Raw genomic sequence first — 15,869 nt, 5'->3', positions numbered from 1 at the left:
CAACACCGCCTACGTGTTATTTGGGGTTTCACTGATATGGCAACCGTCTACGACCTTGACATACAAAGGTCATACAATGACATACAAAACATTAAGCGTGATGGTACATGTACTTAATTTATTTGTCATTCGACGCGTCCCTTGTGTTTTCTAATCTTTATTTTAGCTATGCCTAAATCGTATCATTATTATAACAACGCTGTAACAATATTCTCACTACTATCGTAAAATTCAGCAACCAATGCTTGCCGTAAAAGGCGACTATGCTTGTCGTAAGAGTCAGGCTCGCTAACTTGGTTGATGCATGTCATCGTATCCAAATTCTGCGGATCGATGATTATGATGTCAATCACTGGATTGTCACGTCCAGACTCGATTATTATTCAGACCGCCGTCATATAGCTGGAATATTGCCTAGTGCGGCGTTTAACAACAAACAAACTACTGTAAAACAATATTAATGATCGTTATTTGGCATTACAAAAAACACGGTGTCTGGCGACTGATACCTTACGCCAGGTTCTCTCGTGGTCCCTCCCCTGTGATGAAGGCTTAATGTCAAAGGGTCGTAAACTGTAAATTTTAATAAATTAAACAGCCGTTTATCATAGAATGTAAAAATATCTTCTCAATTTGGAGCATAATTGTTGCAATTTGTGAGTCAGAGATGTCACATTACCGGAGTCATTACTGTCAAATATACTGTTCTGTAATATTCCATTCATCTTCAAACTTCCAAATGCTTCACGTGGAATAAACCCCGTGGACACACATGTATATAATATACATCTACATGGTGGTACACTGACGACTGACACATAAGATCAAACTCGGCTTACACGAAGCGACATTGGAATAATCCCAGGCGGTACTACAGGCATAGAGTGCCATGATTCAAGTGGCGGCGAGTTGAAGATGGAACCATATGTTCACCCCGGCTGTACACGAAGTGACACAGGTATTATACAAGCACTTAGATCCACAATACAAGCGGTTGTGTAAGGAAGGTGACACAGGTATTATACCAGCACTTGGATCCACAATACAAGCGGTTGTGTAAGGAAGGTGACACAGGTATTATACCAGCACTTGGATCCACAATACAAGCGTTTGTGTAAGGAAGGTGACACAGGTATTATACCAGCACTTGGATCCACAATACAAGCGTTTGTGTAAGGAAGGTGACACAGGTATTATACCAGCACTTGGATCCACAATACAAGCGTTTGTGTAAGGAAGGTGACACAGGTATTATACCAGCACTTGGATCCACAATACAAGCGGTTGTGTAAGGAAGGTGACACAGGTATTATACCAGCACTTGGATCCACAATACAAGCGGTTGTGTAAGGAAGGTGACACAGGTATTATACCAGCACTTAGATCCACACTACAAGCGGTTGTGTAAGGAACATAGAACCCATCTGATGACACATTTCAAGCTTCATTCAAGGAATCTTTATGAAATTGAAAATGCATGTGACGCCTACTTGACCAGGTTCACGTTTTAACAAGTTCAACATAGCACCATGTTCACCGACATGAGGGAGTCTATAGAGACATAAATGCCATGTCCATGATTACCGTGACAGGTGGAAACATGTCGGATACAAACCGGTCGGTAACACTTGGAGAACTAAATGCCGAGAGGCGGTTACTCCTTCTACCTGTAATTGCAGTATTTTGTGTTGTCATGGCAATAGGAATTATCGGCAACCTATTGGCCATTAACGTTTATGGAAGAAGGTACCAGATGAAAGCCGCCATCTTGTTTATGATTATTTTGGCGGCCACAGATCTGTTGAGCTGTTCAATATGTCTACCGTTTGAGATTTACGACACTGCAAATCCATTTCTGAACCATTTTCCGATCCTTTGTAAACTTTTCCGATTCATTGAAGCATTTTCGAACACCTATTCTGGATTAATACTTGTATGTATTGCTTTTGATCGCTTTCACAATACCCGCTATCCTCTCAAGATGTCTTCCCTGGAACACTCAAAGTCTCTGGCGGCTGTAATGTGCGCGTTGGCAGTGGCTATCGCTTGGCCAATGCTGCTTCTTAGTGGAAACAAAACTATCCGTACTCGTATCGATGGGGTGACCGGAATTGACTGTTCAACGTCAGATATGATGTATCATTCAGTTTATTCACTATTGTTTCAAGGATGTTTAAGCTTGTTGTTTAGCATTTGTTTCATTGTATTTGTTGTGTTCTATGGCCTCATTGCTTTAACAGTTTGTAACCGTAGCTGTAGAACTATTGGTGCTGGCGTTTCTTACAAACAGCCAACTATGCCTGTTAGTCCAATGAGGAGAAAGAGGTTTGAGCAGATGCTGATAGCAAGAGCATTGAGTAGTATGAAGACTCCGATTGGCAAAACTAGGAGTAACATTGGTAAGATCCACCTACGCCCTGGGCATACAACGATGATGTTGAGTGTTATTACATTTTCAGGAATCATTGGTTATGTCCCTTACCTGACAGCGGAGTTCCTGCACTTCTCAGGTCAAAAGTTTCAGGAAGACATGAGTTCCACCGAGGTTATTATTTACAAAATATGTAACAATTCTTACTTTCTCAGTAATGCAATGAACCCTATAATATACAGTATTCTCAGCCCACACTTTCGGAGGGAAAGCGTTGTATGTTTGAAACGTATTTTCCGTTGCAAATGAAAAGAAATATACAGGTGTATGACTAAGATAAATGTCTATAGAAGAAGTAGGTAGGATTGTGACTGCTTTACCTTTATATACAAGCAATGTTATTATGAAACTGGTTCTTCAGCTTTATGTGGAAAGAATTAAAAAAACGAACCTTTTGCAAAATATTATTTATCATAACCAAGACTTTTCCTATCTATGTGTGTTGATGCCTGACACGATGGTTGTTGGGAGAAAACATAAAAAAACAATTTAAGAAACCGTGAAAATATTAATCTCCCAGTTTCACACACAAGGTCTCATTTAACATCATATTTCCCTTCAAGCATTGAACTTTGGAATGCATAAATACCCCTCTGATCAGACAAACACAAATCCACCTCGCAATCATACAGCTTATATTAAGTAAGTGGCGAGTGAGTTGGGTTTAACGCCGCTTTTTAACAGTATTCCAGATATATCACGGGGTGTCAGCTTTGTGTGGGAGGAAAGCCCCAAGTGATGCAGGTCTCAGACGTTTACCACTTCGGTGAAACCCACGAGCACGTATGGTGCTGACAAACCTAGAAACATAATCGGGGCGAACCGGGATTCGAACCCACAATCATAGGTTTCTGGCTTGTCCCAAGGGACGCAACTCTGCACAGCGAATTACAGCGCATCATTTTGAATTCTATGCAGAGAACCAAATATGACACTGAATAAGGTTTCGTTCTTTCACTTCCATCTTTGGTGAATAAATAACATGTAGAAACCAATTAATCTTGATGTTAAAAGACATGAGGTCACATATCTGCTGGCAGAGGGGCACAGTGACAAGCCATGGGAATACCTACTACTTGTCTACATGTTCTACCTCCGCACTAGACAGAGGTTGTCAAGCAGGAAAACCAGCAACAAAATTACAAATTGATGTTTATAAAAAAAATTGACAAAAAATAATTTCCAAACTTTTTTTTTTGAAGAGGTTTGGGAAATTCTTATCATTTTTTGTATTCAGTGTAAATTGTTTGATAAACAGTAGTGTTTGGCTGAATTACTTGTAGTTAACAATAACAATATTCTCAATGACATAAGCCCGATTTTATATGGCAATGCAGATGATCTCAATATATGGATGAACATATTTAAAGCAGTACAATATAATAAAGCAGAGGAAAGGATTTGTAGAAGTGGTATTTTCTGATTTTACTCCTGATTTTTCCCTGTTGTACTTGTACATAGCTGTTGAAAATCCTTTCAGAGAGGTCTACTTAGTTGTGATAATCCATTTAATCTTTAAATAAAAATAAGTTCAAACCAAACAAGAATCCTTATGGCTACACATATGATACATGTTCTCCACAGAACAATGTTGTTGTTGTTGATGATGATGATGTTGTTGTTGATAATGATCATGATGATGATGATGGTACTTTCAGACAAGCTGTGTAGGGAGTGGTTTGGGCTCCACTTTATGGTGTCATCATAAATGTTGTTTATCCTTCATAAAAGCTTCATAAAACTCATCAGAATGCTTGAATCTGCAGTTCAGACAAGTGATGTCAGGAATCCACCCACCCAATCCATCTTGTGCCATTCTTTTCCCTTTTGGCCTCGACAAAAGATCAGCCGAATACAAAGAAAACACAAAAGACAGAATTTGATGAATATTTTACTGAGCTACACAACTACATGTACAGTAGCTACAATGTGATGTGTCATGGGAATGCTAAATAAACCATCAATATGATCACGTGGTCCTACTGCCAGTGTCTACAGTGTAGGGCTGTACAGACATACAGACACAAGAGTCTCTAGAATACCGAGTGAGCACTGTCTGTTGAGGCAGCCCAAGGCAGGAGCCTGCTCAGGCTAAGACTGTTGGCGTTATACAAGACAGGCACCATGGGCAGTAGATAGTCATGTTGAACAGCTCACTGCGAACAGACTACACCAGATTGTTTCTGTTTCTAGTTTGCTAAATGTCTATTGCATTATAATTATTGCTAACCTGATCGCAGTAATGGGATGACATGGTATGGTTCATTCAGAATAAGCATCTTCATGTGGCAAGTTGATTTTCACATGGCTGCAGATGTGGCCGATTTGCCAAATATTGCACACAGCTTGACTGAACCTTTTTGAATTGCCTGTAATGCCCAATGAAATCTGCTTCACTGGATAATCGAGACTAGTTATTCTCTGGTGTTATATATTTTCACTTTTAAATGATGTTATGCTTCATTATAATGTAGCACACTTCTTTTTCATTAAAGACTTAACCAAATACCTTAATGTAAGAATTTAAGTCTTCATTGCTACAAGTACCATCAGGAAACCAACCATTGAAGATATATACAATGTTCTGATATACCATGTATCAGAATGTTCTGGTACACAAAGTTATTCAATGTTCTGGCATACAATGTACCTGAATGTTCTGGTATACAAAGTTTTTCAATGTTCTGGTATACAATATAACTGAACGTTCTGGTATACAAAGTTATTCAATGTTCTGCTGTACAATGTTGCTTAATGGTCTAATATATTGTTACCAAATGTTCTGGTATACAATGTAACTCATTGTTCTGGTATACAATGTTACCCAATGTTCTAATTAATTGTTTCTAAATGTTCTGGTGTACAATGTTGCTGAATGTTCTGGTATACAATGTTACTCATTGTTCTGGTATACAATGTTACTCAATGTTCTAATATATTGTTACTAAATGTTCTGGTGGACAATGTTACTAAATGTTCTGGTGTACAATGTTGCTGAATGTTCTGGTATACAATGTTACTCATTGTTCTGGTTTACAATATTACCCAATGTTCTAATTAATTGTTTCTAAATGTTCTGGTGTACAATGTTGCTGAATGTTCTGGTATACAATGTTACTCAAAGTTCTAACATATTGTTACTAAATGTTCTGGTGGACAATGTTACTAAATGTTCTGGTGTACAATGTTGCTGAATGATCTGGTGTACAACATGACCATGTATGTAACCCGGTGTCCCATCCTTTTAAACATATTGCACAAGTGAACTGGTATATGAATTATTCTGTAAAACCACAACAATCATTCTACTATGTTACTACTTGTTCAACATTCCTTGTAAAGTGAGCACACACTACTACCGTGTGTACAACTGTTGAAGTCATCCACAACAAGGTAACACTTCTTCATTGTGTGCACAGCTCTACCTGTGTATTGTGCTACATCTATCTCATGTCTCCAGCTTGTAGTATTGACACTGCTTTAAACATAAAGCAAAACCACACAAAGTAGTTGTTGTTTCTCTAACCATGACAGGTTAAGTACTGTAATCATACAGAGCCCTTAACATGGATGATTACAAAGGATCCATGTAACTTCCTCCCAATTGCAATGTGTCAGGTTCATGTTCAAATTAGACCAGTTGGAGATCTGCATCATGTCTGCAGACAAGTTTGCAGCCAGCATTTTCAAGTTTCAAACAACAGTTGCTGAAGTGAAAACATATATTTCTAAGCAATGAAAAGAACCAACAAAGAAGAAACACTGATATTGCCATTAATTCTTAATTTGCTGTAAAATAATAAAATTAACTTAACAGTACATTTCTGATGATGTAATAGAGGACAAGTGACAGTACATCAGGAGGATATAAACCAACAGTGCTTATATCACTCTGATATCCTGGGATGGAAATTAATCAAGAAAGCCTACTCGCCCGAATAGTGATAACATATAGCAATATCCAATGTTTGAACTTCTAGCCATTAGGATACCTTTACTTTCAACAAAACTGGTCCGGGCTTGTACTAATTTCCATCCCTGAAGTCGTTTCAAAAGTTCTCTATCTCAACCAAATACCACATGATGCATGAATGTAATGCAGTACACATTCCGATCTTCAGAACATTCATATACTGTATTAATATTGCACAAAATCAAACGACAATCTCTTATTGAACAAGAGGTGTTAGCTGAGCTTGAGTAACAGGTTAGAACTACACTCTCAAACCACATGTAAAACACAAGGTTGCTGAAGGTGCTTCTCTGCACTACAGACAAGTCTAAAACAAATCAAGCTAACCAAAACAAGTAACAACAGAAGGATTACTGTATCACAGATATAAGTATAATGCCATGACGTAAGGTGTGAGTGTCTGGGACAGGCAGAAGCAGATCAGAGTCATACAAGGTAAATGCATTGTAAAGACAAATCTGTAAAACAAGGGTAAAGCACAAAACAATTATAAAAATACAAAATGAGATTGATATGATTCATGTATAAGGAGTAACAGAAGCAACTGGCAAGCATATCCATGGATACAATCATCTTAAGACAAACGAAGGCTAATACATCACACTGTATATTGAGATAAAGTATTATTAAGTTGAGGTCTTGACCAATTCTTGTGATGAGTATAGAACCCTGAGTTCAATAAAATATCTTCAAATTTAGTTTTGATACATTTTCCTGAAACCCATAGATGATGCTAGTAAGATTACAAAAGAATAACATAAGCACAAATAAAACATTTCAACAAATACTTCAATGATTGTACTGATCATGCTGATATCCTGGTATACCATACGTAAAAGAGTCCAATAAAATCAATCCGACTAGACTTGAATTCTGTAAGATGTTAGACATTAGGGATGAACCATCAGAGCTTAAAACAGCTTTGAGAACGTGCATCTAAATATTTGTCCATATCGGTCCTGTAATCAGTATTCTGTAACAATGGGATTCCATCAAGATTTGTTTGCTTTAAATTTGTGTACATTTTCTATTCTGCTTATGCCTGTATATATGAATATTTGATTCATAGAAACATATTCAATGGAAAACCTGAAGACATTTTTGTGTCTCAGCTACCATATTTGATATATCAAAAGCACTGGTTTTATTAATAAAATTGAAAAAGACGTTGTTAGAATGCCAACTGCATAAAATGTTCATTTTTCAGCATCTTTCAGACAATTTATCCTCTTTCAAATGTAACAAACAGACCAGCCATGGGCATGTCTCTTACTCCTGTTTATAAGATACAGGTTGTTTAACTGTTTAGTAAAATGCCAATGTAACAGGTTCTGAGATTGCTTACTGAAGCAATGTCCCTTATACACTGATTCATACCTCATTAACTTTCTGGTTATGACGTGTACACTTTCAAGCAGGATATTCCAGAGATATAAACAAAATAAAGCAAGTAGAATATGAGAATGATTATAACACCATACACATGGGATAAAAATAACAAATTGATTGATATATGATAAATAATACTCTATATATGAAATACTGAAGAGGATTGAGATATATTCTAACATGCAATTTATTCTTGCTGTATATGTCGTCATCACAAGCAGCCATTTATAAGTAGCTTTTATTCATTGACAATATTGTGTTCTGATTAAGAAACAGTAAGTATTTAGCTAATTATCTTTGTTTATATTAAGATTAGATTAAAGATCTGTTTGTTGTATTGTTTTTTCCCTATTATTGCGTACTATTTACATACATATTGTACGTGTGTGTATGCTGCTTCATTCTTAGTTTATATACAAGAGATCAAATTATGGTATGTTCTCAAAGTCTTTTTCTTGATTCTAGTTTTGTAGATGTGAGAGTGTAGTGTCCATTTTTAGCAGTTTTGCAGCAAAATCACATCAGGGAATACCAAAAATACCAAACAACCTTGAGGACACTAATCAAACTGGGATCTGCGTAGAGAGTGAAAGCACCAACCATTGAGCTAAAAGTTATATCAATCCAATCAGTAAGATCTAGTATATAGTATTGCATCAGTCATTAAATATATTTTGTTAATGGAATGTCATTTTACCTAAGATGTCAGATCATTGCACCAGTGTCAGAAAAACAAAGTAAACAAACCGGTATACATTAAAAATACTTTCAAAATGACAACAAAAGTGACTGAAAATTAGACACCAAATTACATCTTGATTAAAGCTGATCAGAAAGGTGCATTATCAGAATAAGCCAAACAACATAAAAACAGTTAACTACATCTTTCTAGTGTTTTCTGCAAATGCATTAATGAAAACAGATCATTTGTTCTTGTCTTGCCAGGGTCTTCTCCACAGACACAGATCTAAATGAGAGGAACTGTGCAGGCAGGTAGGTACAAACACTGAGCTGTGCATTGTTCACGATACGTCTGTACAAATTATGGTCTACTTCACACATTTATATTCTACACTTCTCACATTGGGTTAAGTCTCCACATTACTAAGTCAGCTATTCCTACGTATCAAATATTAAGAAAAGTTCTGAAAATTGTAATTCCTGAGTTCTGATAATAACAGCAATGAAACTCTTTCCATAATCATAAGAATTATTAGTCAATCGTACAATTCCTATATCATAAGCATGTGTTTATGAACCACTATCAAATAGTGATGATAACAGGTATTTGTGAAAAGGTGAACATATTCTGCCCCACCAGTGGCACCAGTCACAAACACATGCAAATGCAAGTCAAGTGTTGCAAGGGAATTGCATCAGACATAATTTTTGTCACTGATGCATCAAATTAGGAAATTCCCTCCACATGTCTTCTATGAAAGTTTTTGAAAGCCTTACAAAGCCTTTCTTTGGCCTTATTGACACCTTATCAAGAGTCTGTATCAATATCAATTTCATCATTTCATTATATAAATACATGTATTTAAAAATCAAGGTGGTATAACCGACACCTGTTTTTAATTGATAACATTTTAGTAAGATTATCATAACCTGAAAAGGATATTTATTATATTCTTTGTCTGATTGTTATGAATTATTCATTATAGGAAACAGTAAAACAAATTCAACCTATACCAGGCCATATTTGTTATGGAAACACTGCATGTTCTTGTCATGCAAATCAGCATTCCTATTTCACTTTCTCACAATTTCACATCCAATTTTTCAGAACTTTTCTTGACACACTGACATTACAAAGCTTGTCATCCAGTGCATTGATACAAATCCTTAAACTGTATCAAAGATCTATTGATCAACTACAGTACCTTGTATACTTATCTACATATATACACACACACGTTGTTACAAAATTTGTCCAAATCCATTTCTCTACATATCACATAATTAATAAAATTGCAACAAAAGTCTTACGCAGTGTGTAACGCACACATGCAAATATTCAATGCATTATCTACCTTTTACAATATAGTACAGGATAGTTGTATCTACTTGCATTCTCTACTTCCATGGTTCCGATGCTATTCTGTCTACTGTGTCTATAAATCATACGCTACAGAAGGCCTCAAATTACTCATTTGTCTAACTGGCATTATCTTAACTGATTCAAACATTAACAATAATATGTTTTATACATTAACTTCAAGTCATGTTTGTTTATGACAAGAAAAAAAAACGTTATCAAAGATAAAATCAACAAATACAATCTGTTCTCCAGAACTGCAAATACTTAGTGCAGTTAATGCATATGGCTGCACGGTTCAAGGGAGATAACTCTTATGGCCCTGCAACTAGCAGTCCACTGTAAAATCAATACTTGAGAACTGTAACACTCACAGGGAGAGATCTAATTATCTATTGTCATTGAACATATTTGTACATCAATGAAGTGATTCAAATTTATGTATAAGTGCAGAATACATATTCTAAAATTACATATAAAACAATTATGCGCACAATTTGATATCTATCTCTACACACACTAAGGCTTGTGTTACAGTGAGTCTAAAGGCAGTTTTCAATTATAAATATCTATCACAGAAAGAAAGAATTACTCTGTCCACACTTATCATACAATCCATTAAGCAACAGGTGTAGTAGAAAGAAAACCTTCCTAATTGTCCACTGACATCAAGCACAAAAACTGCCTTGTTAATCACTGCGTAGAAAATGATCAAACTCTATGACTTTGATGATGGTATGTTTTTTTCTAACACTTCCTCTTGGACAAGAATACCACAATATTAATTCTGAAATCCTATATTTCACAACTCAAGGACAGATGCTAATTATCAGGGTTAGTGATATTCCAGGTAGTGTATAATTGACGTTATACATTTGTAGGGAACATAACACATGGAAATGTGTCATTGCCGGTACGGTGGGTATGTCCTGCATATCACTGGGAAAGGAATGTTACAAATGGCTCAGATATGTGAAATTTCATCCCATTTCACTGTCCCAAGGGCACCTAGGTTGATCTCCAGGTCATTCAGCTGACACATCTAATCACTCTCCTTCTCTGACTCGGTTTCATTAAGATGTTCAATCTCAACCTTGTATTCGTATTTGGCTATGTAGCGGACCCACTTCTCTGGTGGGCTGGGATTTGCCACGGAGATGGATCGAACCTGGGCCTTAGACACAGTACATGCTGGCATCGTGAAATCCACATTAGCAAACTGCTCGTAGTGATCAGGAATCTCATCATGAGGTCCGAGGTCCAGCCGAAGCACGAACAAGTGGCTCTTGTAGGCACCTGGAAATACAAGAAGAACAGTTTAACACCAAAAAGATGAGATGCAATTTGGGTAGACATGCTTGAGATCTTAGCACGTACAGTTAAACGTCATTGTGTCCAATTTGTGGGGACCTGAAAAAAGTTTGAGTCCGAGGTTTCAAGACAACCAACAAAGTGAATTTTTGAAAACCAAACATCAGGTTATGTGAGATTTTACCAGGTTCAAACACAACACTATATTTCAAGGCATATGTAAATTTCAGTTCCCAGGCTGCTGGTAGTGGTAGTGAAGGGGGCAGCAGCTATGGCGTAGCATCGATCTCACTGTCCCCATCTGGATCGTTGTTGTTGTCTAAGTCATAGCTCGAATAATAGATTTACTGACGTAATATTAATCCATATTACTCCTTTCCCAATTTTCAGTGTCAATGGCAGTCACATGAGAACACATCATTAACTTGCTGCTGATGTGTATACTATATGTCTCGTGATGTGTAATTGCAAATTTCACCTTTACATTGACAAAGATTGTTATCGTGTTGTTTGTTCACCTGAAGCAATGCAATGTACTTTTTTACGAACAGAAAATTAGTTTAAAGAAAGTGAAACCTTTACATAGGCTAAACCCTTTCTAGTCTTTTTTCTGGTCCTCAAAATTCAGCTTATCTATGGTCATATGTGGTAGGATCAACTGGATATTGGCCTGTTGTTAGGAAGCATCCTGCCTTTGATGTAATCACAGCAGTCACAGTAAGATCAGTTAATTGTGTGTGAAGTGAGTTAATATTGAGCTGAAAGTTGAAAGTTTGGCGAGTATGGGTGTCTGGATGTTATTTTAAACTCACTGGATTGTCTGGTCCAGACTCGATTATTTACAGACATCTGTGATATAGCTGGAATATTGCTGAGTGCAGCATTAAACATCAAACAAACAAACAAACAAACTTGGGACTCCTAGAGAATCTTAACACATCCAAGTTCGACACAACTAGATTCGACTGTACTTGCAAAAACAGAGGCAGCTCTGTCACTACCATTTTCTCAAAGCTTCTATATTCTTAAAATATCACCATGTATTTCTAGACCTTAATCTTAATAAAGAGAACTTCTTAGATCCAACAATTACCAAATCTCAGGATTGCTTAAAACTGCAACAGTAACTGCAACTGTTTCATAATAGCCTCAAAGGTGACCTTCTCCTTATGTTGTAGTATTTGTAAGGAAATATGCACATATAAAGTTGCCTGTAGAGTGTGTGTGTTTGTTGTTTAATGCTGCTCTCAGCAATATTCCAGGTATATGACAGCAGTGTGTAAATATTGGTATACGATGACATGCATCAACCAAGTCAGCGAGCCCGACCACCCGATCCCATTAGTCGCATCTTACAACAAGCATAGTCGCCTTTTACGGCAAGCATGGGTTCCTGAAGACCTATTCTACCCCAGATCTCCAACTATATGACCACCTGTACCCCGTCCTTCCCAACCAGGATAGGTTGCTGGGGGCCAATTCTAACCCAGAATCCACATGAGGCCATGCCTGTAGAGGGAACCATGCCTTAGATGCTTACAATAACATAACCATGTTTTACAAAAACCCTGAATGCGAAATTGATTTTTGCATAGTGTTTTACCAAACCCTTTTCAGAGCATGGCTGCATCCCAGAGAACGTACATAGAAGTGCATTGATAAATGCATAAACATATTCTTTGAAAGCGTAACCATGATGATTTGAGTGAGATTAGTTTCTCTTGACCATGACCTCATGATATGTGCCAAATGAATTCCTCAGGTCATGTGGAATAAGTCCTTTGTAGGTAGTCCTCTAATAATCTTTGCAAAGTATTCAAAAGAAAGTATGATACAACTCTTCTGAGATTTACCTCAAAGGTGAGCTTGAGCTTTGACATTAATTTGGAAGCCGTGGGATTGGTTTAGAAACATGTAAGTATCCTTGTAACCATGTCATGTGATATAACAATATTTTACAAAAATATCTAAGGAACTTGCAGGAACCACTTTCACCTGACCTTGACCAAAACGGCAGATGCGCACAGAGTAGGTGACTGCTATCACCTGGCTTGACCAAACGGTAGATACACAGACCTTGATCTTCGATTAATCTAAATCCCAACCTTATCAATGCAGTGCCCCAATGATAAAAGCAATAACTGTGTTCTATCCAGAGACCTTGACCATTGACCTTTTCAAGATATGAGAAATGAATTCCCCAGGGCCGCATTGGAAGAAGTCCACGGAAGATTAATCTTTCTAATGTCAATAATCTGTGTGCAGTAGACCAAAAAATCACCACCAGCGGTGGCGGGATAGTCAAATTTCTACAAAATTTTAAAGCAGTCTTGATTCACAGGGGTGTGAATAATGAAATACTAACCTGCGTTATTTTCAATTATTAAAATATCTAAACTTACATACAGTATATTGTATTAAGTAGACAGTTAAAGTTTAGTTTTATGTTTTGAGCAGTGAACAATATATCACATGCTTGCGGACAAGAAAATATAAAGAGATTTATCATCTTATGCTATCTTGTTCCTGTCTCAAACACAAATACATCAGCTTCATATTTCTGCTGAACGATGCAGACGTACCTCTTACCTATGCTGCTTGTTCGTCATGACCTCAACCTATATTATGCTGCATACATACATTCAAACATGAAGTCATCCATCATTCATCAGGTTATTACCATTTGTTTCTTTACATGATTATAGAAGACTGCCTTCTGACACAAAAAGTTAACAGACAACATATTCAATCTTTTCTTCCACCTAACAGTCAATCCTCCCCCTGTACAGTCTACATCCCTCTCTCTCCACCATCAACTCCTCCCCCTGTACAGTTTACATCCTTCTCTCTCCACCATCAACTCCTCCCATTGTACAGTTTACATCCTTCTCTCTCCACCATCAACTCCTCCCCCTGTACAGTTTACATCCTTCTCTCTCCACCATCAACTCCTCCCCCTGTACAGTCTACATCCCTCTCTCTCAAGCATCAACTCCTCCCCCTGTACAGTTTACATCCCTCTCTCTCAAGCATCAACTCCTCCCCCTGTACAGTTTACATCCTTCTCTCTCCACCATCAACTCCTCCCCCTGTACAGTTTACATCCCTCTCTCTCCACCATCAACTCCTCCCCCTGTACAGTCTACATCCCTCTCTCTCAAGCATCAACTCCTCCCCCTGTACAGTTTACATCCTTCTCTCTCCACCATCAACTCCTCCCCCTGTACAGTTTACATCCCTCTCTCTCTCCACCATCAACTCCTCCCCCTGTACAGTTTACATCCCTCTCTCTCAAGCATCAACTCCTCCCCCTGTACAGTTTACATCCTTCTCTCTCCACCATCAACTCCTCCCCCTGTACAGTTTACATCCCTCTCTCTCCACCATCAACTCCTCCCCCTGTACAGTCTACATCCCTCTCTCTCAAGCATCAACTCCTCCCCCTGTACAGTTTACATCCTTCTCTCTCCAGCATCAACTCCTCCCCCTGTACAGTTTACATCCCTCTCTCTCTCCACCATCAACTCCTCCCCCTGTACAGTTTACATCCCTCTCTCTCAAGCATCAACTCCTCCCCCTGTACAGTTTACATCCTTCTCTCTCCACCATCAACTCCTCCCCCTGTACAGTTTACATCCCTCTCTCTCCACCATCAACTCCTCCCCCTGTACAGTTTACATCCTTCTCTCTCCAGCATCAACTCCTCCCCCTGTACAGTTTACATCCTTCTCTCTCCACCATCAACTCCTCCCCCTGTACAGTCTACATCCCTCTCTCTCAAGCATCAACTCCTCCCCCTGTACAGTCTACATCCCTCTCTCTCAAGCATCAACTCCTCCCCCTGTACAGTTTACATCCCTCTCTCTCCACCATCAACTCCTCCCCCTGTACAGTCTACATCCCTCTCTCTCAAGCATCAACTCCTCCCCCTGTACAGTTTACATCCTTCTCTCTCCAGCATCAACTCCTCCCCCTGTACAGTTTACATCCTTCTCTCTCCAGCATCAACTCCTCCCCCTGTACAGTTTACATCCTTCTCTCTCCACCATCAACTCCTCCCCCTGAACAGTCTACATCCCTCTCTCTCCACCATCAACTCCTCCCCCTGTACAGTCTACATCTCTCTCTCTCCACCATCAACTCCTCCCCCTGTACAGTCTACATCTCTCTCTCTCCACCATCAACTCCTCCCACTGTACAGCCTACATCCCTCTCTCCAGCATCAACTCCTCCTCCTGTACAGCCTACATCCCCCTCTCTCCACCATCAACTCCTCCCCCTGTAAAACCTGTGTTCCTCAACTCCTCCCCTTGTACAACCCGTGTTCCTAAACTCCTCCCCTTGTACAACCTGTGTTCCTCAACTCCTCCCCCTGTACAACCCGTGTTCCCCAACTCCTCCCCTTGTACAGCCTGTGTTCCTCAACTCCTACCCCTGTACAGCCTGTTCCCCAACTCCTCCCCCGTACAACCTGTGTTTCTCAACTCCTCCCCCTGTACAACCTGTGTTCCTCAACTCCTCCCCTGTACAGCCTGTGTTCCGCATCTCCTCCCCTGTACAGCCTGTGTTCCGCATCTCCTCCCCTGTACAGCCTGTGTTCCGCATCTCCTCCCCTGTACAGCCTGTGTTCCTCAACTCCTCCCCTGTACAGCCTGTGTTCCCCAACTCCTCCCCTGTACAGCCTGTGTTCCGCATCTCCTCCCCTGTACAACCTGTGTTCCTCA

General features: G+C 38.8%; 2 protein-coding genes across 5 annotated transcripts in view; one reads left to right on the top strand and one right to left on the bottom strand.

Annotated features, from left to right (window-relative positions):
* Nucleotides 1-419: 419 nt before the first annotated feature.
* LOC124146683 (cholecystokinin receptor type A-like) lies at nucleotides 420-3,205 on the top strand. Its single transcript, XM_046517098.2, has one exon. The coding sequence runs from the start codon at nucleotides 1,571-1,573 to the stop codon at nucleotides 2,678-2,680; it is 1,110 nt and encodes a 369-aa protein (XP_046373054.2). The 5' UTR covers nucleotides 420-1,570; the 3' UTR covers nucleotides 2,681-3,205.
* Nucleotides 3,206-4,306: 1,101 nt separating this feature from the next.
* LOC124146681 (protein stoned-B-like) overlaps nucleotides 4,307-15,869 on the bottom strand; it is a 149,384-nt gene continuing 137,821 nt past the window's right edge. For all 4 annotated transcript variants that reach the window (XM_046517095.2, XM_046517094.2, XM_046517096.2 and 1 more), the window contains one exon: nucleotides 4,307-11,130. In XM_046517095.2, the coding sequence (XP_046373051.1) occupies nucleotides 10,877-11,130 (254 nt within the window). In that variant the 3' untranslated portion in view covers nucleotides 4,307-10,876. The remainder of the gene's footprint in view (nucleotides 11,131-15,869) is intronic.

Source organism: Haliotis rufescens, unplaced genomic scaffold (genome assembly GCF_023055435.1).
Source record: "Haliotis rufescens isolate VD_foot unplaced genomic scaffold, xgHalRufe1.0.p SCAF_3, whole genome shotgun sequence".
In the NCBI taxonomy this organism is placed as follows: Eukaryota; Metazoa; Mollusca; class Gastropoda; order Lepetellida; family Haliotidae; genus Haliotis; species Haliotis rufescens.
Note: the sequence above shows the minus strand (reverse complement) of the source record. Positions and strands in the feature narration are given on the sequence as shown.

Excerpts from the sequence above, each read along its gene's own strand:
- LOC124146683 (XM_046517098.2), top strand. The coding sequence starts at position 1,571 with ATGTCCATGATTACCGTGACAGGTGGAAACATGTCGGATACAAACCGG.